Source organism: Micropterus salmoides, unplaced genomic scaffold (assembly GCF_014851395.1).
Source record: "Micropterus salmoides isolate LMB-PRFRI ecotype aquatic unplaced genomic scaffold, ASM1485139v1 Ms_hic_scaffold_6, whole genome shotgun sequence".
NCBI classification, from domain to species: domain Eukaryota; kingdom Metazoa; phylum Chordata; class Actinopteri; order Centrarchiformes; family Centrarchidae; genus Micropterus; species Micropterus salmoides.
This window is the reverse complement of record NW_024044348.1, coordinates 19,339,351-19,367,030: the sequence shown is the minus strand read 5'-3', so window position 1 is coordinate 19,367,030 and position 27,680 is coordinate 19,339,351. Positions and strand designations below refer to the sequence as shown.

Sequence of the window (27,680 nt, the reverse complement as noted above, 5' to 3'; positions counted from 1 at the left end):
AGTTATAAGAAGGGCAGAATATGCTTTGTTCTTATGTATGTGTGTGTTTGCTTGTGTATACAGGAGCACAAGCTGATGCGTAATCAAAGCATAGTGGGATCCAAATTACCAGAACTGAGTGAAGCTGCTGAACAAGAAAAAGGTAAGGTCCTTGTTTGTCTAGTTGTCCATGTAAGACGTACTTTCAGCTGTACATTCAGCAGTGTCACCAAGGGTGTGCACTTCCTGATTCTTGGGGAAAATTTGTTCCAGTCAGAAAATGATGATGATGTTCTTGTCTTTTTCCTCTGTGACACCCATTTACTGGCAACATCATAACAGAGAAGTAAATGCCGTTTTCATTTTCCATCAGCAGATGGCATGATTGTTAAGTGAGCCAAAGACCATCTGTGGAAGAAAGAGACAGAGCTGTATACTTGAGACTTGGACTGGAGTCAGACTCCCAAAAAATAGGACTTGAGGCTTTACTTTGACTTGACTGTTGTGAGACTTGATTTAGTTGAGACATGACAGCCTAAAGACTTGTTCCCAAGTTTTGGACTAATAAAATCTATTAAACGTCAGCATTTGGAGACCTTAAAGCTAGACTATGTCACTTTTGACAGAACTAGACATTTTCTTCTTACAAATGAAAAGTTGAATTTATAAGAAAATAAATACACACTTCCTCATTTCAGGAAACTCAGGGGTTTTGATCCTACAGCTGAACTTGATCTGGTATGACCAGTAGCTTATGATGGCTAATGTTAGCAAGGAAGATAAATTTTGCTGTGCAAACTTTAGACTTGAATCAAATCTTCTCTGGTAAAAGACCAGGCAATTCTTTTCAGGTCTGATTTATGCAACAATGTGTCTGCAGGTCCTCCACCTTCTCCAAACTCAGCCAGTAGTGAGGAGGCAAGGGAGAAGTCTGACGCCATGCCAAACATTTCAGATCTGATGCTGCGAAAACTCAAACTTCACAGAGGTCTACCAGGCTGGTGTGTAACAAAACAAATGCTGCTTAAGTAAACTTTTACCTTGTTTTCCTGCCTAATTGCTCAAAAATAACCCTCCTTACACCTTGATTTTAGTGTGTATAAATACTGTATGTCCATTACTTACCATACTAATAGTTCCTCTTTGATTTTATTCCAGTGCACCCCCACTCACTGAAAAAGAAGTTGAGGTTGGTATCTGATCTGATCTAGGTGTTTTCGGTGATTTTCACACGTTATTTCTGTTCAAAATAAAGATATAAAGTTACAAAAACATCAGCTTATTCCCATTCATCATGAAGAATTGAGACAGTTTGACAATTTGGTAAATACACTTTGCTTTCTTGCAAAAAGTTAGATGGGAAGGTTGATACCACTCAAGATTGGAAACAGGGATTAACAGTTTGTTCACAGCTACTGCTTTTTGTACAGATCTAAAAAAGTGAAATATAACATGTTAATTATGGCGCATAGTCCCACTGTAAAACCTTTGGTATCGGTAAGGATTAACCAAGTGAGATATGATGTTGATGTTGATTAGTGAGCTTTATAGGTCCTGGAATGTGGATTGTGTTATCTTTGGATAGGTCCAGGTTAGCAGTCTTGATGCTGATCCAAGCTAACCAGCTGCTGTGTCAAACTATTTAAACCTTTAATAACTGAGCATTTAAAAAGTTACTTGGGAAGTATATGAAAGCCTGAATAGTAGTAGGGACTTGATCTTTTGTTATATACTACTTAAACACAACTGTTAAATAGCTACTTATATATATATATATATATATATATATATATATATATAGATATATATATATATATATAGATATAGATAGATATAGATATAGATATAGATATATACAGTATATATAGATAATTTACTTTATGCCACGAATTGTTTCACTAACAAAATATATTCAATTTAAAATTCTCATTTCTGCCTTCAAAACAGTCCACAGTAATGAACTGTGCCCTGAGTCTTCTTACAATGGGTCATAAAATTGACCACCAACAGTAATCTGTTTACTTTGAGCAGTAGATTGTGTTCAAACTCACTGCTGAACATTTGCCATGTTTAGCCCCATGTTTATAGTAACCTCTTTTGTTACCAAAGTAGTTAATTACACCATCATAAAAAATTGGCTGCCTGGATTTGGCGGTGTTCTGTCAACAGGAAAGTGTTTTCTGTTCCTGATCAGACCGAAGAGACTCAGAGTGATTTCCTGTGGAGAAAATGCAAACGTTAGTGACGCTGTCAGGCCCGGGCTGTGGCCCCTCTCGCTGCTCCCCCGGGGATGCATCCGAATCAGGACAGTCAGAGGTCGTATATTTCCTCTCAGCCGTGGCCCATGTATGTTGGAAAAATGCGCAGACTGGCTTTGATCAACACAGCAAAACATCAAGAGGTCCAATGTCAGAATCACAGCTTGTTCCTCATTCTGGTCTCAGGGCTGCATGGTTCTCCCTCACATGTTAACCTATAAAAATGCATATTAGTATGATGTGAACAACCACACTGACTCTCGTTTTGCCTGTGTATGTGTATTTAGTAGAATTTCCTAGGGATTCCTCTGTATTTATTCCCGTGAGTTGGTGTGTTGCCATCACCAGCCGCTTATCTGTGTTGAAAGTGCTGTTTAATGTGCCATTCAGAGTGTTATATTGCAGTAAACTTCCTCCCCACAGAATGCATTTGTCCAGCTGTCACTCGCATTTCGTAATGACAACTACACTCTGGAGATGAGGCTTAAACAGTCAGAGAGGGAGAGGAATCTGACTGAGGAAGACACCGAGAAAGAACTGGAAGAGTTCAAAGCAGCACTGAAGGTCAGCCCTCGAAAACAGCAGCTGATGTTAGATTCACTCACTAGAAAAGAAGAACTCCCTCTGGCTCTTTAGTGCTCGTTCATCTGTTTAATGTTTCCTGGAAGTGTCCCACTGTTAATATTTATCTATCTGAGTTCAATCCCAGGTACAAACTAAGGGACATTGATGTACACTTAGTTTTAGTGTGGGAGTTTTAACAAGATGTTGTTGTGTTTCTTGCAGATGACTTCGCCACAGTGGCAGAACCTGGAGCAGCGTGAGGCCTACGAGCGCCTCATAGAGACGGTGGCAGTGCTGCGACGACTGGCCACACGGCTCTCCAGTAGAGCGGAGATTGTTGGAGCAGTTCGACAGGTGCAGTTATGCAAACACACGCAGATGACAATGAAAATGCAGAACAGTTAGTGGCAGATAAAGATAATGCTGCATTGAGTAAATATGCAGTACATGTTGTAATTTAAAAGACACTGCCTTCTTTAGGATTTCTTGGAGCCATTTAAAAAAAATGAGGTTGAGTATTTTTTTATCTGATGTCATGTCTGACCTCATTCCAGCCAAAACAAACGTCAGTTAAAAAGCAAATTTACTGTTTTTGCAGTACAAAGGTTATTAGCTATTTATAATCCCAAACTACTCTTTTCTTTGTACTGCTTCCCATCTATTAATAACGATCTAATTATACAGCACTGTCAATTGCACAGAAATTAAGGCTCCTGTAACAAGGCATTATTGACCCAGTTCAGATGACTAAGTCTCTTGAGTGACTTTTGGGTTGTTTTTTTGACAGGCGCATTTAATGACATTCATACTTATAAATTTATTAACTTATATAATTTATAAACATTCTTAAAATGTGTTTTATGTGATTTTTTTCAGCAGAGGTTACTTCTTCTGTGCTCATATATTGTAACACAGGCTTGTGTTGACTGACTTTTCACTGTGCGACAGGAGAAACGTATGAACAAGGCCACTGAGGTCATGATGCAATATGTGGAAAATCTGAAGAGGACATATGAGAAGGATCATGCAGAGTTGATGGAGTTTAAGAAGTTGGCCAACCAGAACTCGAATCGCTGTTACGGGGGATCCATAGACACTGGAGGTAAAACTACACTGGTGGCTGCATTCAGATCAAGCACAGGAAAACACAGAGTACAAAACACAAATTCTTCCTCTACGGAGGATTTCATGCTTGTGAATGGAAAATATTTTTAAACTTTATTTATCCTGGCAAGGGTTTAATAAAGCATTCGCCTTGTTTTAGCATCACTGCTGATTTGCTGTGTAACAATGTTTTCAGAAGGCCCTGTAACTGGAGTATCCTTAAGCCGTGAAAATGAAGAGCTTCACTGCAGCTTTGGGAACAATACCAACATGAAATGAATGGTTGCTTATGTAATTCTGTGTTTCATTTTCTTTATAAAGATGATGGAGTTCCACGGCCGTCTAGATCGATGTCCCTCACCCTTGGAAAGGTAAGGACATACATTTTTCTGAGTGAGTTGTGTTTCAAGTGGCTTGCTTGCTTTGGCTTTGCATTTTGGACTGTTAGTGAAATGAATTTGAAGATTTTTTCACAAGGTCAGTGCTAACATGCTAACAGCTTATTAGCACTAAACACAAAGTACAGCTGAGGCTGATAGGAATGTCATTTGTTTTTAAAGTTTTACCTGATGATGGCCCTAGATTAAATGTCAGGGGATTGCCAAAGTTATTGCAATTCACACACAGGGGAGTACCAAATTTCATAGCAATCCATCCAATAATTGGTGAGACATTTCACTCAAAACCACAAATTTGACCCTCAGTGGCACTGGAGTAAACGTCAGAGGATCACCAAAGTCATTAGGATTCATCCTCCGGGGACTATGAATGTCCATTCTTAGCACTGACACTGCATGTTCTGTCTCCTGTCTAGGCTCTGCCCAGACGTAGGGTGAGCGTAGCAGTGGTGCCTAAGTTTAACCTCCTGAACATCCCAGGTCAGACCCCAGCCACAGCCGGCCCGGGCCCCACCACTGGTGCTGCTCTTCCTGTCCTGGTAGGTCTTCCTGTGCTGCTAGGAAATGATGAAAAAGCAGTGTTGGGGTTCTCTTGTCACGTTTTTGATGTTGTTAGCAGTTCTACTGAAGATCTTTTTTTGTGAGAAAATTCCAAATGATCAACCCCTCAGATTTCCTAGGTTGGAAACAACTGAATAAAACTACCTAACTATATATTTAAGCAGTTAAATGTAGCTTCACCTCGACCAGACACAACAGTGAAATAATGCTTAAACAATTAACATTGACAATCTTATGTCATAAACGTCATATATAATAATAAATCACTCACAGCGTTAATTATTTTTGCTAATAAGTACCAAAAGTACATTTAGCTTATAATACTTATGTCCTTTTATTTAAGTAGGATTTTAAACTGTAACTTTTTAATAACATTTTAGTATTTTCACATTGTTGAATTGGTACTTTAACAAAAGTAAAGGATACTTGTGTATTATTGTGAGAAGGTAATAATATTCTTCAACAATATTCAACACTCTCCTCTTCAGTGTGAAGCGAATGATGTGAAAGGCAACGCTTCCACAGAGTCTGCACAACCAGCAGCAGAATGGTATGTTTTGTGTATCTTGCACACACACACACAAATATGCAGACATGTACAATATGTACATCATTGCCTGATTACCAAGGTCACCGCACTGTCCTTGAAACAATGGGCCGAGACAAGCCTGAATGTGTAATCATCAAAAGCAATCAAAAGCATTTTGTGCTGCAGTGGGACCTTTGGCCTGTATGTGTGACCTTGTGTTGTACAATGCAGAGAAAGCCCCAGTGAGGTTAAAATAACACTGAGAGCGTAAAAAATAATCAAAACCTGCTGCAGTTGACGGATATGCTATCCTGGGTTCTAATCTAAACATTTGTGCAAGAGTTTGACAAAGTCCAGGCGCAAGGCTCCAATCATATCCTGGTTATAAAGTGAGCCAGAGTGGAGCTCTCAAGTGTCTGAGCCACATGTTCTGTAGGGAGACGAGAATAGCAATAACAAATGTGCAAAGTGCCATTTCTGTGATGGCGTTTGTAAGGCCACTCAGCCAGTGCTGCAGTTAGTCCATTATAAGACAAGGCCACGGTGTTGTGATGCAACCAAAAGGTACACTCCTCTCCGTTTTATAATGCCTGCTGTGGTAATGTTGGTGTCCGAGGCTGATTGTTCTTTCCCATCTGAAACAATGCAGTGGAAAGAGCGTGTCGGAGCAGGAAAGTGAGCCAGCCAAGCCTTCAGTCAACTTAGACGAGATCAGAGCTGAGATCAGAGCCGAACTCAAGGCAAAGGTGGAGGAGGAGGCATATAATAAAGGGTGAGGCCTTCTACACACAAACACACACTGTGTGACAACATTGCTCATCATAAATCACCACATTTATGGGACCCATCGGACAGGTTGCTGTTCTTGCACAGGTGAATTTTCTCATGTATTTAATGTTACATATATAGAGACTTTATAGTCATGGCCAAAAATATGGGCGTCCCTGTATGTCTGTCACATAATGCACTAGTTCTCCCAGAGAATTGTCACAGTTATAAATGCTTTGGTATTCTCGTGTTTATTTCTTTTGTTTACATTGGAACAACACAAACAAAAACAGAGAAAAAAAGCCAAATCTGCGACATTCCACACAGAACTCCAAAAATGGACTGGACAACATTATTGCCACCATTTCAAAATCTTCAGACATAATTGTATTTGAAGCATGTGATGTTCCTTTAATTTATGATTAAACTCACCTGTAGCAATTCACAGGTGTTATCAATATAGAAATCACAATTACAACAAGTAAAAATGGAGAAAGGTGGACTTTTGTTGTGTGTTTGTGTGTACCACACTGACCATAGACAAAAGAAAGAAGAGAAAAAAGTTATCTGAGGTTTTTGAGAACCAAAATTCTAAAAAGTTTGGACAATCTCAAGGCTAAGTCCATCTCCAGACATCTTAATGTTCCTGTCTCCAGTGTGTGCAACATTGTGAAGAAGTTTACAGCCCATGGCACTGTAGGTAATCTCCTTGGACGTGGACGAAAGAAGAAAAAATTGATTGAAGATTGCAACGAAGAAATGTTCAAATAGTGGATAAAGAATCTTGATCAACTTCCAAACAAATTCAGGTTGACCTGCAGACACAGGGTACAACAGTGTCAACTCGCACTATCCGTCGCATCTGAATAGAAAAGAGGAGGACCCCATTGCTGACACAAAAACATAAAAAAGCCAGATTGGAGGTTACCAAAACTTACCAGTGGAAGCCAAGATCCTTCTGGGAGAATGTCCTGTGGACAGATGAGACTAAAATAGAGCTGTTTGGTAAAGAATATCATTGCAGAGGTGTAAGAAAGTCATTGATGGTTACAGGAGGCAATTGATTTATCAATTTGATCATTTTTTCCAAAGGGTGTGCTACCAAATATTGGGTTGAGAGTGCCAATCATTTTGTGCAATCCATTTTGTGTGGAATGTCTCAGATTTGGTCATTTTTTTTTCCAATGCAAACAAAATAAATAAACATAATACCTAAGCATTTGTAATTACAAAATATGTGACAAACATGCAGGGGTGCCCATATAAGGATGCGAGAACACACTATTTTTCTGAACTCATTACTACACAAACACAATCCCAGGTTTCTGTTTAAGACTGTGGATCAGCTGGTAAACCCAACCCCTCCTTGTGCCTCAGCTGGAAGTAATGATGACTGTGAATTGTTTTTATCTTATTTTACCAATAAGGTGGTGTCAATCAGAGCCTCTATTACCCCCACTGCCTCTTACTCAGAGGTCCCTCACCAGCAACAAGAGAGTTTTAAACAGAGCTTTTAAAAACAGTATCACAAATGAGAGTGTCCTCCAGCCCACTTGATGTAATACCAAGTTTTTACTGAAAGTAATGGATTCTGTTGGGCCCCATTTGATCTCTGTTTTTAACAGCTCCCTATCTACTGGTTGTGTCCCTGATTATTTTAAAACGGCTTGCATGAAGACACTTTTAAAGAAACCTGGTTTAGATCCCTCCCTCCATCAAAATTTTAGACCAATTTCAAAACTGCCTTTTATTGCAAAGATTCTATAAAGAATTGTGTCCAAACAATTGCTCACTGTGCTGGAAAATAACAAAATATTTGAAAAGTTTCAGTCTGGTTTTAGGAAGTACCACAGCACTGAGACTGCCCTGCTTAAAGTCACCAATGACCTTTTAATGTCTGCTGATGAAGGTATGTGCTCAGTCCTGGTACTCCTGGACCTTAGTGCTGCTTTTGACACCAGTGATCACAACATCATGTTAGACAGACTGAGGCACTGGGTGGGGATCTCTGGTACTGCCTTAGAATGGTTTTCATCCTACCTGTCAAATAGGAAGTTATGCGTGTCGGTAAACAACTATGTCTCTTCGTTCTGTCCAGTTAAATATGGTGTGCCTCAGGGGTCAGTCTTGTATCTGCTTCCCCTTGGACATATTATCCATAAACATGGCATTTCTTTTCATATTTATGCTGATGACACACAAATATACTTGCTCGTCAGATCCACAGACCCTGGAATGCTGAGTTCACTAAACAACTGCCTTTGTGAAGTTAAAAAATGGATGTCAATAATTTTAAATAATTTCCTCCAGCTGAACTCAGACAAAACAGAAATCCTGGTCATTGGGTCCTGCTGTTTCCCTAGTAAATCACATTAAGCCTGTGGCAAAGAACCTTGGTGTTTGGTTTGATAGTAATTTAAATTTCGAGCAGCACACCACAAAGCTTGTTCAATCATGTTTTTATCAACTTAGAAATATAGCAAAAATTCGATCTATGTTAACTTTTAAGGACACCGAGACCATTGTACACACCTTCATCTCATCACGCCTGGATTATTGCAACAGCCTTTTCACTTGTTTAACCCAAAAATCTACTGATCAACTCCAGACTGTCCAGAACTCAGCTGCCAGGCTTTTAACCAGAACAAAGAAATATGACCACATCACCCCTATTTTAGCTTCACTACACTGGCTCCCAGTATGTTTTAGAATTGACTTTCTCTTCATGGCCTCTCGCCTTGTTATATTTCTGACCTTTTAGTCCCATACACACCAGCACGTACCTTGAGATCCTCGGGCAGAGGTCTGCTGTCTGTTCCAAAGTCTCGACTGAAAACTAAAGGGGACAGAGCGTTTGCTGTCAGGGCCCCGAGGCTCTGGAACAGCCTGCCCGAAGAAATCAGGTCGGCTGAGTCAGTGAACTCTTTTAAGTACCTTTTATTTTATTCTATTTTACTTATTTTATATTTATCTTAAAGGTGTATTTTAGTCTTTTCAATGTTTTCTTGCTTTTATCTTGTATTGTTTTTGTATTATTGTTTTTGGGGTATTATTGTCTTTACACTTGTTAAAGCACTTTGTAACTTGTTTTTGAAAAGTGCTCTACAAATAAAGATTATTATTATTATTATTATTATTATTATTATTATTATTATTATTATTATTATTATTATTATTATTATTATTATTATTTGGCCAAGACTGTAAGACATTTACATACATTCTACATTATTTGTTACTGCCTGATGTTACGACATCAGGATTTCAGGCATTTTCCTTAGATATTGCCAGTAAACTTGAACATTTCACATGCAGCTACCAAGAGGGACTGAGGCAAAGTAAGTTGCTCCAGGAGGAGAAGCATGAAGAAGAAAATGCTGCAGATAAATTGCTGGAATTGAAAAATAACGATGAAGAGAGTGGAAAGAAGATACAGACAAGCAGGTGAACAGAATCTGCTGCTTTGAAAAAGTACTGCAGTACTATAAACCTAAAAATGTAGCATTGCATCAGGTGAGTGTACCTCATTATGCTCTGCTGCCATATGGCAGAGTTTATAGCATTAAAGTAGTTTAAATACATCATGAACGTCTTCTAACAACTTTGAAGAGTTAGAAGTCCATGTCAGTATATGAATCCTCTAACTTTTAAAAAATACTTTGCACACCTATTAGTCACTTGTAGAATTTTTTATACTTGATACCTTGATCTTTTTTATGTCAATAACAACAGAACAACAACACTATTGCCAGGCACTGAGATTAATTTCACAAACAGTATAAATAGACAGCACATCTTTATGTAGCTCAGCATAATTTGCAAGTGATTATTCATGAATGGTAAATCAACTGCTATGTTCATTATTCCAACAAATATATTATCCATTTTACCCATCTTTGAATGTATAAAGACATGGATCTCTTTGACGATTTCAAACCAGGTTGAGGTTTTTCTTTTTGCTGAATATTTAGATACGTATCTGTCATTTTATGAAACTCCTATCATTTCATTTGAATACACATATAAAACTGTTGACAGCAATGAAAATACCGGATCTATACTGTAAACATTATCTTCACAGGAGGATGGAGGAGGTCCTGGATCTTCTTGGACGGTTTTGTCCCAAGATTTCCATGAGTCGGCGACTTCTCTGGATCGCCCTGACACTGTTTGTGGTGATGTGTCTGGTTATCAGTATTTTTACATTCTTCAGTGGCTACTACAAGAGACATGAGGACACGTAAGCAGTGAAGGACTTTGTGCGAGGCGAGATGAAGATCTTTGGATCAAGTGTAGCAGCACAACCAAAGAACCCCAGCACAGAAACAACAGAGGCGACAGTCGTCCTCTGTCTCTGTCAGTTTACCATATCACCATACTCAGGCTCACTTGAATCCATGACCCTGACTCTCAAGGGCCAAAGACGTCTTGGGAGGCTTTATGGATAATGTTGCCTTTGTCATGGTTAACAGCATTAATTTATAATTTTGTTACAATCGAAAAATTGAGAAAAAGGATTAGGGTTAAGGATTTTATTTAGGGACCAATTATATAGTGTGATTAAATATATATTCAAAGTAGATCATAGGTAATGATATGTTCTGGTTTGGGTACGTTTTGATGATGAATATGACACTTTTAATTAAATGCTGTGCAAAGTGTGTATTTATCTACACAATATTAAAGTATAATCTATCAGGTCCAATACATAATGAAGCCTGAGAGATTTTGAAGTCATATTTAAGGACATAGAATTAATTTTTGTTCAATTTCTACAATGTGTATTTAAATACTTTAAACATAAGCACATTCCAAAGTAGTTCCTTAAGTGCAATATTTTGCAGTTGATGGTTCTCGTTTGTGCCATTTTGGATTGTGTCTTCAGAGCACTGAGATTTTCTTCTTGTATGAGAGCACTGTTTAGATGGCATGAGGCTTATTTTTTTTAATTCTTTGCACATGTGTGCCTGCCTGTGTTTTCTGTGGATTTTATGCTCTGCTACCTTTAAATAAAGGTGCCTGAAAACATATTGTAGTCATTTCCATTGAGGAATATAAGTTGCTATCAAAGCAGATTGGTGCTACAATCCGTCTTCCAACATACCAACCAGAGGACTTAAACCTGCAACAGCCAAGTTTTATTTCAAATTTTTGTCCACTTGGGCACAGCGCAAACCAGCTGAACACAACATTTTAACTTTTAAGTTGATTTGGTGAACTTGTTAGCAAACACTTGCGTATTTACACATCCAGCAGTTATTGAGCAATAATTTATTTGGAGTTATGTTTCTGGCCACACGGCGGATGCATGTTAAAAATTTACTCTTCTTGTAACTCCGTTTTTGGTCTCCACCAACTTTTGAGGGAAATATCTGTGGTTATGGTGTACTGCGGGTTTTAGTGTGTTTTAGGTGTAAACAGCTGCCTGTTGTGGCCCAAAAATGACACAATTAGAGCGGTGAGAGTGAACCAAAGCAGAAAAGTTGCAGCCTGAGAGCTAAACCTCACTATAATGCTCCATAAAACCATGGGTAGTTGCAGATTCAGGTGATAATTCTCTGTAGGTTTTGTAGGCTTTGCTACACGCGATGCCTTTTACATTGTCACATTGTTTTAACATTGTCATTTTGATCCATTTCATGAAATAAACACATTTCCTAGATTTAGATGAGAAGACTGATACCGCTCTCATGCCTCTTTGCTAAACATGAAGCTACTGCCAACCGAGACTGGATATGGTGTGAGAGTTACGACAAGCACGTTATGTCTCATTTGTTTATCCAAACCAAAACTGAAGGGTAAAAACGAAAGGTTGGAGTCTCGTTGTCAACATGAGGTTGCGGAAACAACAGAATGTCACTGCAGTCATATTTTCTTGTTCACCAACATGCCTGTTCCAACTTTCCAACACATCAAACTTGTATCACACTCTCATTGGGGATGTCTAATTATCTCAGGAAACCATTTAGTGTAATGAAATGTAAGGTAACTCTAATTTAACACTAGGGATCTTATTATGACCCCAAAGACACAGAAACCCCAGCATTATGAGAAGTACCCGTTCCTTTATCGTCGCTCCAGATTGACATATATTACATATATCCTCATTGACACCTCACATCTTACAAAAACACTGCTGCATGTTCGTCAGTGCTCTTTGCGTCATTTCCTGCCGTTCAGGGTGTTTTTGATGAGATGTTTTTGTGGAAGTGGGATGTTGCCAGGTGCCAAAGGCTCATCAGAGGATACCAGAGATCATAAGCATGTTCATGACTGAGTAATGTCCCATGGGAGGAAACCATTTGGAGAAAAGTGCCCAGGGTCAGATGTCAGTAATGGTGCAAATCACTTACTCTCTGAGGATAGGACCAGTGCTTTTTTACATGGTTTATTCTGATGGTATAAACTTCCAATTAATCCAATTAATGCATTGTTTATGTACTTAACTGAAAATCACTTGTTTAAGTCAAAGAGCTTTTCTGTTTAAATCATCATTTTATTATTCCTGGAGCATGAATGCATTTTGCCTCCTAGTGGCTTTCTGTAGCTTTGTCTCCTGTTGACAAATTCGTTTTATCTCTTTTTCTCCTGGGCCCTGCTCCTAGAACATATGATGGCTCTTGATTTGACCCATAAGCAGTACAGCCCACTTCCTTTTCCTTTATTTTTTGGCAATGAACAAAACCCAGTGAGCAGAATCACCTCTATTTAACCCCCTCATTTGACTCACAGACACATAAGCCCTGCAGCACTTGTCATCCCTGGCATTCACCCGTCTCTACTTTGACCACTTGTTAATATGATCTGGCTTTGCATCACATCTGTGTTGTCAATTACTCTAGTCATCTCCAATCAATGTATTAATGCAAGCCGCATCACAGGTAGGTGATTCCAGCTGTTTTGATCTTTGTTCATAAGTAGAATATTCTTTTTTGTTTCTGTGGATAAATGTAGGCAACTCCTCTTCCTAAAAGTAGAATCTGTTTGTGTTTCATCACATTTACTGCTTCTACAAATACTGTAAACCTAAATCTGAATATGTTTTATATGCTGTTTCAAGTTTTCCCAGCAGCGAGCCAAAGTATTGCTGGAGTTTTCCAGGTTAGCTTGTTAAATAACCTCAACCAGCCAGAGTATGCCTTCAATGTCTCTGAAGCTCGGAGGCTATGCTTGTCCCTCGGTGTGAACATTGCCTCAAAAGCACAAGTACAAGAAGCGCTCACCAGAGGTTTAGAAACGTGCAGGTAAAAGACCAGAGAAGAAATTCACAAGATCACCTCAGCTATCTCAGTGGAGTTTAATGAAGTCCCTGATGTTATGTCATGTTTTGTTTTGTTCAGGTATGGATGGATCGATGAGCATCTTGCAGTGATTCCCCGCAGAAAGGCCCTTTCTAATTGTGGCCAAAACCAAGCGGGCTTGGTGACATGGCGAGCTTCTGTTACAAAAAAGTTTGATGTGTTTTGCTTTAATGAATCAGGTATTACACTGTTATATACATCTTTGTCTCTGGCTTTACACTACATATTAAGAGGAAACGTTCATTGATGTTCATTGATTGATTGAAGATATCTTCCATGCTTTTATTTACACACCTCTGGCTTTTTGTTCTTTAAACAAAACAATCTGATTGAAAGTTGATATACATCACGGTATTAACTCAGATGAATGTGGCTGAATACCTCAGATGTTGCCTATGTTAATTATTATTATTATTCAGCTGCATTTTTTAGTACATATAGAAAACTACTTGTTGGTAAACTGAAATTGTGGGAAAACAGAATTGTGGAGCTTTGTTTAAACCTCCACAATTATGTGGGGTTATGAGGATTTTAAGTGAATATGTAACATTACCATCAGAAATGCCCTTTTAATATTTTCATACACTATGTCAAGGAACCTGCACAAGAACAGCACTATCAGTACATTGTTGCAATGGGAGGCAGATACAATTTTCCTAGCAAATACAAAGTTAAAACCAATTTGACTCAAACATACATTTATCAAATGACATGCTCTTTGTTTAAAACTTATCTAATCTCTCATGGCTTTAAACAGATGCAGCAACACAACTGAAGGATACAACGGAAAGCCCTTTGAGCAGAAGGGTTAACTTGGGGCAAACTCAGTCTTTTTCCAGGGCAGCAGACTCGATACTGAATATGCACTCTACATCTTCCTCATCCCTTCTTCCTTCTTCCTCCTCAACTCCTAAAACCATAGACAGCAAGGCAGGACCAGCCCAGTTTCTCAGCAGTGCACAGGGCCCTACTGGAGGTATGAGAGTTTTGCTCACAACAGAGTTTATGCTGTAAAGGTTTTTGAAAAATACAGTAGTAAAAAGTAGTGAAAACATACGAGTAAAATACAAACAAAGTCCTTTTTTCATAAATGTTTGGATTTGATTTTTGTTTTGTTTGACTCATGTCTTTCCCTTCCATGTTTTATTTTTCCAGCAAAGGCCATACTCATCACCTCAATGTGTGCCCTTTTCCTTGTTGCAATAATCATCCTTGCATACATAAAAATGTGAGTGGTTTTCCATATGAAAATAATATATGTAATACTGAGGTCAAAAAACTGTGTGAAAACTGATACAAAGCATCTTTCCTTCATGAAAAAATGCCTGGTATTGCATATTAAATCATGTTTCTCCCTTTCGTGTTACTATCTATTAGTGCAGAGTATGATTGGTTTCTTTCTCTCTGTGAAAAGGAGAAGGAGTCACGTTCTGAGCTCTGAGGTGAAGCAGCAGCTAGAGCACATCCAGACAGAAGAGTGGACATGTGAGAAGAATACAAAGGAATCCAAGGAAGATGTTGAGGAAGATGAGAGGATAGAAGTGGGCGACAATGCAAATTAAACATTTGATCGTCTGATGAGATATTTTTAGGTAACACTCCGTGGACAACCACTGAGTAATATTCTTTTCAAGGATAAAGATAAGTCTCTTGTTGTGTCTTTGTTTTGTGTGAAAGGAACAGAAGTGGATTTATTTTTGAATGTGTTCCATGTCTTTGTTAGTATTTTCAGTCATCTGACATTATTAAATGGTGCAGTTTAGCCACTAGATGGCAATGTTTGAAAAACAATCATTGTGAAGACTGAAGACCTTTTATTCTATAAAGATACTGTGTGCTGCTTAGAGACAAAGAACATACACGTAAATGCAACATTTCTTCAACAATTTCAAGCACTTTTTAAAAGCGGTATATATCATTATGAACTTAGGTATCTCCCAAATCTTTCAATACACCGATAGCTTTCCAAAAAACAAACTGAAACTTCTTTTTTTACAGACGTTTAAGGGAGAGACACAGGAAGAGTCCCAGACTGGACATCATTCATCTCTAATCAGAGTTGTCTGAACTAACATTGTTTAAAGCTTTTTCTACCATAAGTGTTCTTATGTCCAATGTACAGTGTTTACAGTAACTGAAAAACTTCAAGTGCATGACATACCCCATCACAAAATGGAGTGTTAGGTACAACTGTTTATACAAAGTGGGTTAGTCTAATGACAAGTGTGTTAATTTACTTCACACACGTCTGGCCCTCCACAGCTTTTGTCTATTCCTTTGAGAGCCATCATAATCCTGTCATCCAAGGCATGCGTTTTCACTTTACCAAACTCCTTTGTTATCAACCAGCTAAGTTTTGCTTTTTAGTTATGATGTGATATTGTGTTGTTCATTTATTCATCATGGTCACTACTGACATTTTTCAAAATAAATTTAAATGGTGTTTACTGAGTGCTCAGCATGGTGGGATTTTATTCATACTCGGAATTCATAACTTCAGACTTCACTGCGTCAACTATGAAGCTAAGTTCATTGCACAGTGTTTCATGTCTGTAGGCCATGCGGATCTGGGCGACGTTGGTCCGACAGATATCGTTCCCTTCAGGCCCATCCTTCAGATAGTTTGCGCCTAAGAAGTGCTTCTTATCCTGTAACCAAAAAATAAAATAAATTGTTGGGAGACGGGATCAATGATGATTCAATGTAGTGGAGAGGAGAGTATGACATAGAAAAAGGAGGAGTGAAAGTGTCAGTGTACCTGGTGAGACAGTCCACTCTGCAGCACACTGTTTCTGGCTATTTCACACACATCACAGGTGCTTAGCTTCCACAGCTGAGCTGCTATAGCGTACTCCTCCATTAGTGGTTCCTAGAATCAGGACACACAAAGAATGGATAAGAATAATTTACACTGTAGAAATAAATCCATCTAAAGCACACTTCAAGAGTATGTTTAGTAGTAAGATTCTAACATACTGAAGTGCAGCCTAGAAATACTATATTTCCTGTGTATTTGTTGTTGTGTACCTTGGTGTAGTGGAACTGCATGGGATCATCTGTGGACAAGGACACGCACAGGCCTTTGTGCAGGAACTCTCGGAGAGGATTTTTGGAGTATTCCAGGAAGAGGCTGTTGTTGCTGAGTGGAGACATTGCAATTGGCACCTGGGCCAGGTAGTACAGGTACTGCAGCACAGGGCTCTGGGGGAAAATGAAGTTTAAAAAAGCAAATACTGCTCTGGCAGTCAGACAAACACATACGGCACACATGTACATACAGTGCTCCACTGTTGTTTGATGTCCATATTACAAGCTTTCTCCTGATTTAAGAATCATCTCCTTACATAAATCCATTTACATGCTCTCATCAGCTGTTTACATGCAAAATATGCTAGTATGTTTCAGTTTTGTACAAGCACTCACAAGTACTGAATTGTTAAATCTAAATGATTCTATTTCCCTATAATGAACACAACCTGATAAACTATTAGAACTTGTAGGCCTTTATCCACATTGTCCAGACTTATTTACATTGGGATACAGTTGGGTTATTGTAGTTAATAAATAACTTACCCAGATGTAAATGTACTTTATTGTCATATACACATAGTGAAATTCATCCCTGAAGGGAGCAGTGGGCAGCTGTAACGCAGACATGGGGAGAGCATGCAAACTCCACACAGAAAGGCCTGGGCAACTGGGGTTTGAACCCACAACCTTCCTGCTGTGAGGAAACAGTGCTAACCACTGCACCACCGTGCTGCCGCTCGCTGAAAGAAATGACTTAAATACTGTACATCTGTGCAGTTTTGGGTTTCAGATCAATAGCAGTGTCATCTATTTTCCTTTCTTCAGGACTCACTTCCTGGCCTCTGTTTTTGGAACATAATGTCCATCCACCGGAAATTCAAAACTTCCATTTTCCTCTCTCTGACCTGCAATTCTCACATTTTCAACTGTTCTGTGGTGAACCGCAGCGCTAATAGCGGGAAATCTGCAGGACATTTCGGATACAAAAGCTGACAAAAACCTGGTCTGAAAAGGACAAACAAATACTTCAAAACAGTCAGAAGGATGAAAAGTGTATTTTAGCGTTGATCATGTTGCCTTTTGGTCAAAAAGTTAAGACTCATCGAAACAAACATTCCCTATGTTCTCACATTGTGGTGGCTATTTCAGTCTACAGTACATTTTGAAGAGGGACAAAACACATAGAAGATCATTGAAAACCCAGTCATATTATTGATCTTTGGCTGGGGGTGAGCCCACACAGAAGCAGCAACATGTTACCCACTCCTTGCCCTGGGAAAAATCCCTTTTTGATCCTTATAACTTCTGCAGACAACATCTGAACTTTAATTGCTGTAATAGTAGGAAAAGAAAATGGCCCGGTCAACAAGTCTGTACCTTCTTCAAGTTGAGTCCATGTGAGATGTTGTCAGATGTGAGAAAGGCAGAGACCAAATGAGTAATTGATCCAGCTTCTCCGCAATGGGGACGGAACTGGAAGGTGCTCAGTCCACGCTCTCTGTAGAGGACACAAAGGGAAAAAGTAAACCGGTCAATCAATATACGAAAACAGAGTGACAGTGTCTTATTTTGTTCATCATTATATTCATCATTCTGAGAGTATTTATAGATATATCAGCTTCACTGCATATCGGGATACCACATCAGCAAAGAATGTTCAGCAGTTCAGTACTTGTAAAATGCTTACTGTCCTTTGGTTAATCAATCACTTCCTCTCATAGAGTTCTACAAAGTAAACTGTCCAATCAGGTCCTAGATTGTAAAGTCCTCCATCAATCTCACAGCAAAGTCCTCCCCTTTAATGATCGAAGAAAAAAGAAGGTGTTATGGTCTTACTTTCTGAGGTTGTTGAGGACCATGATGTTTGCGTACATGTGGAAGATGTAGTAGCTGTAGGGAGGGTTGTCGTCTGCAGTCCACTGTTCAGGCTTTGGGCTCCTGAAGGAGAACATGTGATCACTGTGTTTGGACTCGTCGTCCACGCTGTCAAAGCCTGACACCTTCACACACACAAAAAAGAAATGTACTAATTTACTTGTGGAATAGTTTTATGAAGTCTGGCAGGTATCCAGAGTAAATTGTTTTTAGAATTATGTCAAATAATTGAAATGTGGTTACTCTAATTTTAATTTTATACCCAAATTAATTACCCATGCCCTTGAATTCTTTAATCTTCCCAAAATCAATAAATTAATTTCCATTACTTGGACTCCCATTTAGCATTTATAAGCAGAAACATTTAATAAATTGTTTTTTACACACTATAATGTGTGAGCAGATGTAAGTGTTTATTAATGTATAGTATTTGTCTACTATTATATCAATTAATACTATGAAGACTATGAAGAAGATTTTATTAACTACAACTGTGTTTTTCTATATTGTCACTTATTATCTGTTTATATACTGGCCTCCACTTGTGGATGCTTCACAGTTGTGTATCTGCTTGTAACTACATTAGAGTGTGTTATAAACCATTTATTATGTGTTTATATACTGCAAATAAATAAAACATGGGGGATGGGGGTCTAAGTACAACAATGAATACCAGTAAATAGGCCATTTTAAGCATAAATAAAATCTTGAGGGAATTATTCACTGTTTTTGTGAACTAAAATGAATAATTTCATGGCATGAATTGCACATTCATGCATGCTCTGTAGGTTGTGATATGATATGATGAACCCTACAAAATTACAACATCTTACATATTTGAGGAAAACATGAAGTTCTTTGTGCTTCTGTGGGTTAACAGTAGCCTCAAATAGAGGAAGAAATATGTTCTCCAGCATCTTGGCAAAATTGGGTACCAGCTTCTTCAACTTGAAAATATCACTGAAACACATAAAAACATTGTCTTATATGCTTCGAAAATTTTACATTTTAAGAAATACTTTTAAATTCTAAGCTTGAATTGTTTATCACTCACTATATTCTGGGCACTTGAATGATCCACCTCATGTTTGGAGAGTTTACTTTGTGGTGAATGAACCACTTAGACAGACTGTCCCACTCGTCTGGAGAGCGTCCGTAGATAGAAAGGCGTGGCTCTGCATGCTGGTACTTACTCTCTTCCAGGTCATGGGCCACTTCCTATTGAAGGGGAGAAGCAGAGTGAGTTAAACTGTCTCTGCGTCAGTTCTGACTTAAAATGTGGGATTACAGGATATGATACCTTTATGATGCGAGCAAAATACTCTCCGTTAATGAGGTTGTCTGCTTTCAGGAAGATTTCCCGAAGTTCGCTGGCTCCTACTGGGTTATACTTCGAATTAAACTTATCAAACCGGTGGAAGGTGTGTCTCCCCTGTAAGGTTTATAAATAAAAAGCCCAGAATAGTCAGTCATGAAAAAGTGCTTATGCAAGGTATTTCCTGCACTGGCAGTGACATTAAGTGACACAAATTAGAGGCAAAGAGAATGAAGGAACTGTAGATAGCAGAGAGATTTCTTAAATGAAATTTCTATCCATTTTTGCTTTGACAGGAACAAAATTAACTGATTTTAGCCACATTCTGACAAAATTGAGAAATTTATTAATTTTGCTCCCATTTCAACATATTTTTACAGAAAAGCACAAAACTTTATGAAACCTAATGCATAAACACAGTGGCATCTACTTTTCTTACAGCATGTACATCCAGAGAGTCCACAGTAAGGTCATAGGGGTCCTTATTGAGGTTGTGGAAAACCTGCTGGAGGGTCATCTTTTCTCCAGCCTTTTCCAACACCACGCGGCCAGAATCGGTCTTATATGTTTCCTGGATGAATGTCAGCAGGTGTTTCTGAGACATGCAGGCAGCTGCATGAATATGAGTGTCCACCTGAGAGAAAGAAACAATGTCTACAAGTCTTACAAATAGTTAAAATTAGGTTTAAGTTATGAGTTACGGTGTGTGTTGAGATGTTTTTACAGTGACAAACTCTGAGAGATAGTATTAGATTATACACTCACCTAAAGGATTATTAGGAACACCATACTAATACTGTGTTTGACCCCCTTTCGCCTTCAGAACTGCTTTAATTCTACGTGGCATTGATTCAACAAGGTGCTGAAAGCATTCTTTAGAAATGTTGGCCCATATTGATAGGATAGCATCTTGCAGTTGATGGAGATTTGTGGGATGCACATCCAGGGCACGAAGCTCCCGTTCCACCACATCCCAAAGATGCTCTATTGGGTTGAGATCTGGTGACTGTGGGGGCCATTTTAGTACAGTGAACTCATTGTCATGTTCAAGAAACCAATTTGAAATGATTCGAGCTTTGTGACATGGTGCATTATCCTGCTGGAAGTAGCCATCAGAGGATGGGTACATGGTGGCCATAAAGGGATGGACATGGTCAGAAACAATGCTCAGGTAGGCCGTGGCTTTTAAACGATGCCCAATTGGCACTAAGGGGCCTAAAGTGTGACAAGAAAACATCCCCCACACCATTACACCACCACCACCAGCCTGCACAGTGGTAACAAGGCATGATGGATCCATGTTCTCATTCTGTTTACGCCAAATTCTGACTCTACCATCTGAATGTCTCAACAGAAATTGAGACTCATCAGACCAGGCAACATTTTTCCAGTCTTCAACTGTCCAATTTTGGTGAGCTCTTGCAAATTGTAGCCTCTTTTTCCTATTTGTATTTGGAGATGAGTGGTACCCGGTGGGGTCTTCTGCTGTTGTAGCCCATCCGCCTCAAGGTTGTGCGTGTTGTGGCTTCACAAATGCTTTGCTGCATACCTCGGTCCTGCCCACAGGACTGCCGCATACTGGATGTTTTACCCTTTTCACACCATTCTTTGTAAACCCTAGAAATGGCTGTGCGTGAAAATCCCAGTAACTGAGCAGATTGTGAAATACTCAGACCACCAACAACCATGCCACACTCAAAATTGCTTAAATCACCTTTCTTTCCCATTCTGACATTCAGTTTGGAGTTCAGGAGATTGTCTTGACCAGGACCACACCCCTAAATGCATTGAAGCAACTGCCATGTGATTGGTTGATTAGATAATTGCATTAATGAGAAACTGAACAGGTGTTCCTAATAATCCTTTAGGTGAGTGTACAATTACATATAAATCTAACCTTTCTAACATTGTAGAAATCTCTGTGAGGGACACGTTTCAGTTCCTTTAGCTCAGCCATCTCATTGAGCATCTCATGAAGGTAGAACTTTGAACTCAAGAAATTTAGTCGCCTGTGACAGTAGGTCTTCCTGAAAATTAGAGTGGACCTCACTTTAGTAAGTGTAGTTAAGTATCACATAGGTGGTAACAACCGGTTTTACTACCAAGGCCGTTTATTCAACCAGCATAGCTGTAGTGTCGTTTTTGTTTTGGCAACTTACGTGGGTCCATCTGCAATCATTGCAAGAACGTGACTGAGGTCAATGGCAAAGGTCTCCAAGTCTGGGTAAGGTAGGTTGTGGGGTTGGTTTTCTCTCAGAGCCGCAGCATTGTCGTACACATACACTATCCCGTCCTTCATCTTCAGTTCATAGTTCAGATTCTCAGGGATGTTCTCTATGCTGTAGGGATCTTCTCCCTCTGTTGGATATGGGCACATATCTGGAGGCCACAACATTGCTCTGTTACTGTCACATAAACCAGAATAAAACTTCAGTGAGAGTAGCCTTTCAAATACCATAACACTTCAAACCTGGAAGAACTTCATCTTCTTCGCTCCATCTCCTGTTCTCAGCACTGCGGAGGAACTGAGATGTGGTTCTGCAGAATCTATGATAGGCTAGCTTTGAGTATTTCTCACGAATAAGCAGAGCTTTGAACAGACTTCTGGCTGCCTGTTCATAATCCTCCACTGTGATCTGAATGGGTAACAATGGGCAAGGGGCATGACAAATAAATTAATCTTAAGTGTTGTCTTATGTAAGCCATTTTGGTAATATACCATATCTTTAAACATTCTGTGAACATGACAATAATTAGATGGTAACAGTAAACATACAATATGTAAAGCTGGAAAGCATTTTAACTGTGATTCAGACTGGTTAAAGCTCCTGTTCATAGTACTTACTCCAGCACAGTAATCACCACTAATTGTGACTCTCTGGTAATCAGGGCAGTTATCTGGCAGTGATGAGCAGGTGGAGCTGGGAGATAGGAATGGAGTTACTACCACTGACCGTGTCCAGTCTGTATTCACTGAGCTCTGCAGGGACATTGACTGGGAACGAATCATCTTCAAGCTTTTCTTCCTGCAAAATTCCCCCAAAGTTCCCCCAAGTTACAATAAAATTGTTTATTAAGGTTTGGTATTTTTGTCTTAGGATCATGTGTGACATTGAGTGAATGATGACAACATCCCCTGTGATTTGGTGCCAATGGCGGGGCCTACCTCTTCGTACTCTCCTCTGACTGTTGCTCTGCCAGCTCCTTAAGCAGTTCATGTTCCTTTGCTTGCTGGAGGCCAATGGGGCAGTCCTCTGGCACGGTGAACATTGACAAGGCATCCTTGTTGTCTTCTTCCTTTAGCGCTGATGCGTATACTTTCTCTGCTAGCAGTTGTGTCTCCTCATCTGCCTCACTCAGAGTTAACTTCAGGAACTTACGAGGCATGTCTGGAAGAACGTAGAAGCTAGAGTATAATGACTGGTGGCAGTGAGACGTTATCACAGGATATAAAGAGGACCTGCCCTCCTTAGTGGACTTGCTCTGGCCAGTTTGTGCTGTTTTGTAAACAAGCAAATCTACGGGTGTAGGAGTTTGGGTGCAGGTCATTCAAGACCTGACTACTGACGCAGAAGCAGCTCTTTTTCATAGCTTCATGATATGTCTCACAGTTGCTTTCTTTTGCTATGATATTTCCGACATTTCAGTAATGATTATTACTCAGCTGAAACCAGAATCTTTATCAATTATTCACGGTGTATTCGAAACTTTAAGGAACCTCACTAAAGCCCAGCAACAATTCTCTACTATTACATTATCACAGCAAAAAGTTATTACTTATGCGATCGAAAGAAAAGATAGTTCCTATCCCCAAAATGTGGTTGCTTGATCTAGCTAATACATTACATTTACAAAGGATAAGATTTATATTGAAGGGTAGGCTCCTGCAATATCATGCGATTTGGCAGCCATTTGATTCATACCACACACAGAGAGGCTTTACTGCTTACACTTTCCAGTTTTTAATTTATATGTATGTGTATATGTAAGTATAAATGCAGATGTATGTATGTGTATTACATCTAATCATTGACTGAGTGGGAGAAAGCTATTGTACTAAGGATCAGGGAAGGGTTGGGAATACGAAGATGACTATAGGACAGTGGTTCTCAAAGTGGGGCCCTTGAGGGTGTTCCAGGGGGTCCCCAGCAAAATGGGGAATCATTTATTTTTACTATAAGTCCATCCATGAGTAACATTGACCGAACGTATGACTATAATGGTCATGTATTTCTTACACTTTCTGGAATAAAACCAGATGGGCGATCCTGGGACAAAATCTTATCAAATGGGGTCTGTGGTCTAATTTGGGTCAGTTTAGGGGCCCTTGAACATACGCATTTTTTTCTTTAACTAACTACTGTTGACAGAGCCTGCTGTCAACCACTTTTATCGTGGACATTTATTTTCTATTTAACTTTTAAACTTTTTTATATTTCCCTGTTGCTTTTATGTTTTATGTAAAGCACATTGAATTACCTTGTTGTTGAAATGTGCTATAAAAATAAACTTGCCTTGCCTTGCCTTACTGCACACTATCACCACTTGGAAAGGCGTGTGAATTGTTCATTTCCGCTCAGATTACATTAAATTGCTTGTTCTGTTATCCTGTGTTCCTGTTTACTGTCTTTACTTGTTCTTTTTCATTATTTGCTATCTTTGCTATCATAGTGTTGTCTATGTAAAGCAACAAGTCACTACAATTTTATTTTTCATATAACACTAAAGTTTATTATTATCAGCAAATGACGATGGGATGCTGTAGTGGAAGAACTTGCCCTTATTGCCCATCCTCATAGGATTGCTATCTTAAATTGAAAGCATCTTAAACTGTCATAGTCCCATTCAAATTCTCCAGATTCATGACACCTTTGTGGGAATGCAAGTCCTCTTGAGCTATTGTTGACATGTTACTGTTCACCCCTTAATAAAAACAATGGCTGTAATTGTTTTTTATCCCTTATAAAAAAAGGATAGCTCCAATAACACTTATTTTTACTGATGAGTAAACTCCATCCGTTTACATACTGGCACAGCTGCAGGAGATAACCTGGGTGAACTGACTGTGTCTTGCTGACATCCTTAGTGATGCAGAATACAATTATGGTTATTGGAGTGCTGCAGCAACAACAGAGAAAGGCCATGTAGGATGGTGTCATATAAGCCAATTTTCCACTCTGCCAGGGTGCTTCCAGGAAGCTTATCATTCCGGACACACAACACTATCCCGACAACAGCTGTGTGCATCACCACTGCTGTAGAGCTTTATTATGGCACCACATGCACATTTTGAAAATGGATAGGCTCATAAAACTGTATTGATCTGGAGATGATGGCCTCATGAATTATTAACTGTCCTCTCATGCTCCCAGAAATAATTTCTGAGAAACAAATACTTTATTTTTCTCAGTTTTTCACACAGTCTGGTGCGCAGACACACACACACACACACACACACACACACACACACACACACACACACCACATTTGAGTTGAAACAGTTATTTTAACAGCTAGGAGTGAAAGCCCCATCCATGGCCCCATCCCATTCAGCACCTGGACAGGAACTAGCTAATCACTGTAAATTCCTTCAAAAAGCAAACAAATAACATGTCTCCGAATCAGTAATAACGTCGTTCTGTTTTTCAAAACAATTTACTAAGATCTTTTAAAAAAACAGCTTTTGCAAGGCAAAAATGAACTGGACTATTATGACATACCCTAACAGCCCATTCTTATAATCAGTTCAAGTACATAACAATTCATTTGGTTCACTACAACATACCGACCTCATGCTCTTTCCATTAAGCACTTTAGCTTTAAAGGGATAGTACCTGATTCTGCAGAATTATGGTTGATATTTGATCTCAACTGCCAAACAAATACCTCCCTTCAGTGCTCCCTCAGAAGCTCCAGAGCCCACATTTCAAATCTTTAAAGGTTTCTACAGATTTAAAACACCTTCGCCCTTGCCTGGTCATCTAACTTTCTTCTATGTTCATAATCTTCAGACCTTTTCCTCTTTGGCTGTTTCTCGGCCATCTCTCCTTCTTCACAGTGCCTGAAATCCAGCACGTTCAAATGTGCCGGTGTATAGAACTCTCCTGCTGCCCCCATCACTCCTGTGTACGAGTACTAACGCCACCTGTTGCTGCCTGGCTGGAACAATGTTGTGCTGCAAGGTCCTCACCACTTTCTTTGTTTTCCATTTACAGAGCCAGGGCTGTGTAGGAGAACCAGAGAAGCACATACAAAACAAAGAGCTGGTTACAGCTTCAAGGTGTTTGTCTTACATTAGGTATCTATAAAATTGTATTTTTGTTAGCATTGACAGTATTTTGTAAAATAATGAAATCTCTGTTGACTTTCAACAGTCGCATGTTGCAACTGTTACCATGACAACCAAAGTCATGAACGTGACATGGCTCGGAGAAAAAAATGTTTTTTAAACATCATAATACTACAAAAAGTGTTAAACCTTTTTGTGATCAGTGTTATTAAATGATGATACAACAAATTCTAAAAATTATTTCTTAGTATACATTTGTCTATAGTTTATCTGTCAGTTATTACTTTCTTACTTTTTATTTTATCTATTAATCATCTATCTGCATCAAGTCAAAACTACTTTACTACTTACTTACTTTACTGTCTCATGGTTTCTTGCACGGTCTATCGTGAATAGGTCATAGAGTCAGAAAGACCTAGCACCCAGGAGTGGGGGGGAAACTCATCTCCCCCACACATGCTATCTAATTTTGCTGCTGGCCAGCTCAGACTCAGACTCCTTTCTGTCTACCATGTGCCTTGAACATGAAGATGTTCAGTGAGGCAAGCAATGGCATATATTACCATCTTGCCTATTATCTTGTATTACTTTCATATGCATTTCATCAGTTCTGTGCTTACCTTCAGTGCTGCTTAGAGTCATCTCTGGGAGTGTTGTCATCTCAAGTTGGACTCAGTGAATCACTGCACAGATTCACTGGTACCTTAAGAGATTCTGTCTGCATCTATCTAGGTCAGATACAATTGCAGACAACTATATGTTTGTTTTCCTGACTGCCCATCACTTTCTATTTTAAGGAGCCAGTGGCGTCATGTTGACAGAGCTACTAATCCTGAGAATATGTCAAACCTGGCTGTCGACAAAGAGCGGGCCTCACTCCGAGTAGAGAGAGCCTGCTGTCTACCGCTCTATTTATCTCTCTCTCTCTCTCTCTCTCTCTCTCTCTCTCTCTCGTTCTGTCTCTAGCAGAAACACACATAGACAGGGAGTGAAGAAGAAAGACTCCTCATTACTTCTGTGGCAAAGAGGCATCACAGCTAGGCAGTCGTTGCTATTGTCCTTTTCAGTCAGTAAGTCGCAAGCTACTCTGATCATTTTCTTAAGTGCCCTCAGTCAGGCAAGTATTGTTCTGATCTAGTTTCTGACCTTGGTTTAGTCTCTCTACATCTGAATATATAATACTGGTGGTCTAGCAAAAGTCACTCTAAAAACAAACTAGAATGGGCATTTCCTTAGGAAAATGCATGTGAGAGCTACCAGGTATTTTTTGCTATTGCTACCCATGTTGGTGAAATGTGTGGCTCCATCAGCTATGAGACTCAATGATGTGCTGCACACTTGTTCAGCAAACATATGTGTTAAGTTTGGCCCCCTTTTGCATTAACATGCTGTGAGCAGGGTTCTGTCCATCAATCTCTGGATCTGCAGCAAGAGCAAGACCTCCACCACCGGACTACTCAGATACACTGTGAAGGGAAGGCTTTCAAGTTTCTTTGTCAATCATGTCTTCTTCTGACAAAAAATGCATGTTTTGCTTATAAACATATTTTCTGTGGTGGCTACTCCGAAGAATGAAAAATAAAATAAATATACATACATTTATCTGACGCTTTTATCCGATGCGACTTACAATTAATATATGTCAGAGGTTGCACACCTCTGGAGCAACGAGGGATTAAGTGTCTTGCTCAGGGACACAATGGTGGTTT

At 39.2% G+C, this 27,680-nt stretch overlaps 3 protein-coding genes across 5 annotated transcripts in view; 2 read left to right on the top strand and 1 right to left on the bottom strand.

Annotated features, from left to right (window-relative positions):
* Window positions 1-11,189, top strand: part of mrvi1 (murine retrovirus integration site 1 homolog) — a 29,535-nt gene extending 18,346 nt beyond the window's left edge. For both annotated transcript variants that reach the window (XM_038701902.1, XM_038701901.1), the window contains exons 12-23: window positions 64-142; window positions 860-980; window positions 1,138-1,168; window positions 2,661-2,801; window positions 3,024-3,155; window positions 3,750-3,903; window positions 4,227-4,276; window positions 4,720-4,842; window positions 5,353-5,414; window positions 6,043-6,165; window positions 9,477-9,605; window positions 10,243-11,189. In XM_038701902.1, coding sequence (XP_038557830.1) covers window positions 64-142; window positions 860-980; window positions 1,138-1,168; window positions 2,661-2,801; window positions 3,024-3,155; window positions 3,750-3,903; window positions 4,227-4,276; window positions 4,720-4,842; window positions 5,353-5,414; window positions 6,043-6,165; window positions 9,477-9,605; window positions 10,243-10,405 — 1,308 coding nt within the window. In that variant the 3' untranslated portion in view covers window positions 10,406-11,189. The remainder of the gene's footprint in view (window positions 1-63; window positions 143-859; window positions 981-1,137; window positions 1,169-2,660; window positions 2,802-3,023; window positions 3,156-3,749; window positions 3,904-4,226; window positions 4,277-4,719; window positions 4,843-5,352; window positions 5,415-6,042; window positions 6,166-9,476; window positions 9,606-10,242) is intronic.
* A 1,692-nt stretch (window positions 11,190-12,881) lies between these two features.
* Window positions 12,882-15,909, top strand: lyve1a (lymphatic vessel endothelial hyaluronic receptor 1a). 2 transcript variants are annotated; one of them, XM_038701909.1, is made up of 7 exons: window positions 12,882-13,042; window positions 13,222-13,405; window positions 13,502-13,641; window positions 14,220-14,438; window positions 14,618-14,690; window positions 14,877-15,054; window positions 15,461-15,909. In XM_038701909.1, exons 1-6 carry the CDS (start codon window positions 12,961-12,963, stop codon window positions 15,022-15,024), a joined length of 846 nt encoding a protein of 281 aa, XP_038557837.1. In that variant the 5' UTR covers window positions 12,882-12,960; the 3' UTR covers window positions 15,025-15,054; window positions 15,461-15,909. The 2 variants fall into 2 exon arrangements, with proteins under 2 accessions (XP_038557837.1, XP_038557835.1); XM_038701907.1 differs by having other exon boundaries at window positions 14,877-15,909.
* On the bottom strand, window positions 15,459-23,123 carry ampd3a (adenosine monophosphate deaminase 3a). The gene is made up of 14 exons (XM_038701904.1): window positions 22,849-23,123; window positions 22,528-22,708; window positions 22,153-22,318; window positions 21,842-22,061; window positions 21,580-21,709; window positions 20,122-20,316; window positions 19,668-19,799; window positions 19,422-19,585; window positions 19,201-19,327; window positions 18,329-18,492; window positions 17,870-17,990; window positions 16,490-16,663; window positions 16,221-16,331; window positions 15,459-16,110 (listed from the first exon to the last, which is right to left on the bottom strand). The coding sequence occupies exons 1-14, from the start codon at window positions 23,067-23,069 to the stop codon at window positions 15,934-15,936; spliced, it is 2,283 nt and encodes a 760-aa protein (XP_038557832.1). The 5' UTR covers window positions 23,070-23,123; the 3' UTR covers window positions 15,459-15,933.
* Between the last annotated feature and the right edge of the window lie 4,557 nt (window positions 23,124-27,680).

Excerpts from the sequence above, each read along its gene's own strand:
- lyve1a (XM_038701909.1), top strand. The coding sequence starts at position 12,961 with ATGATCTGGCTTTGCATCACATCTGTGTTGTCAATTACTCTAGTCATC. Across the intron at positions 13,406-13,501 it reads AGAGGTTTAGAAACGTGCAG|GTATGGATGGATCGATGAGC; the intron begins GTAAAAGACCAG and ends TGTTTTGTTCAG. Across the intron at positions 14,691-14,876 it reads ATCCTTGCATACATAAAAAT|GAGAAGGAGTCACGTTCTGA; the intron begins GTGAGTGGTTTT and ends CTCTGTGAAAAG.
- ampd3a (XM_038701904.1), bottom strand. The coding sequence starts at position 23,069 with ATGCCTCGTAAGTTCCTGAAGTTAACTCTGAGTGAGGCAGATGAGGAG. Across the intron at positions 22,062-22,152 it reads AGAAGATGAAGTTCTTCCAG|ATATGTGCCCATATCCAACA; the intron begins GTTTGAAGTGTT and ends TGTGGCCTCCAG. Across the intron at positions 19,328-19,421 it reads ATTCAAGTGCCCAGAATATA|TGATATTTTCAAGTTGAAGA; the intron begins GTGAGTGATAAA and ends TATGTGTTTCAG.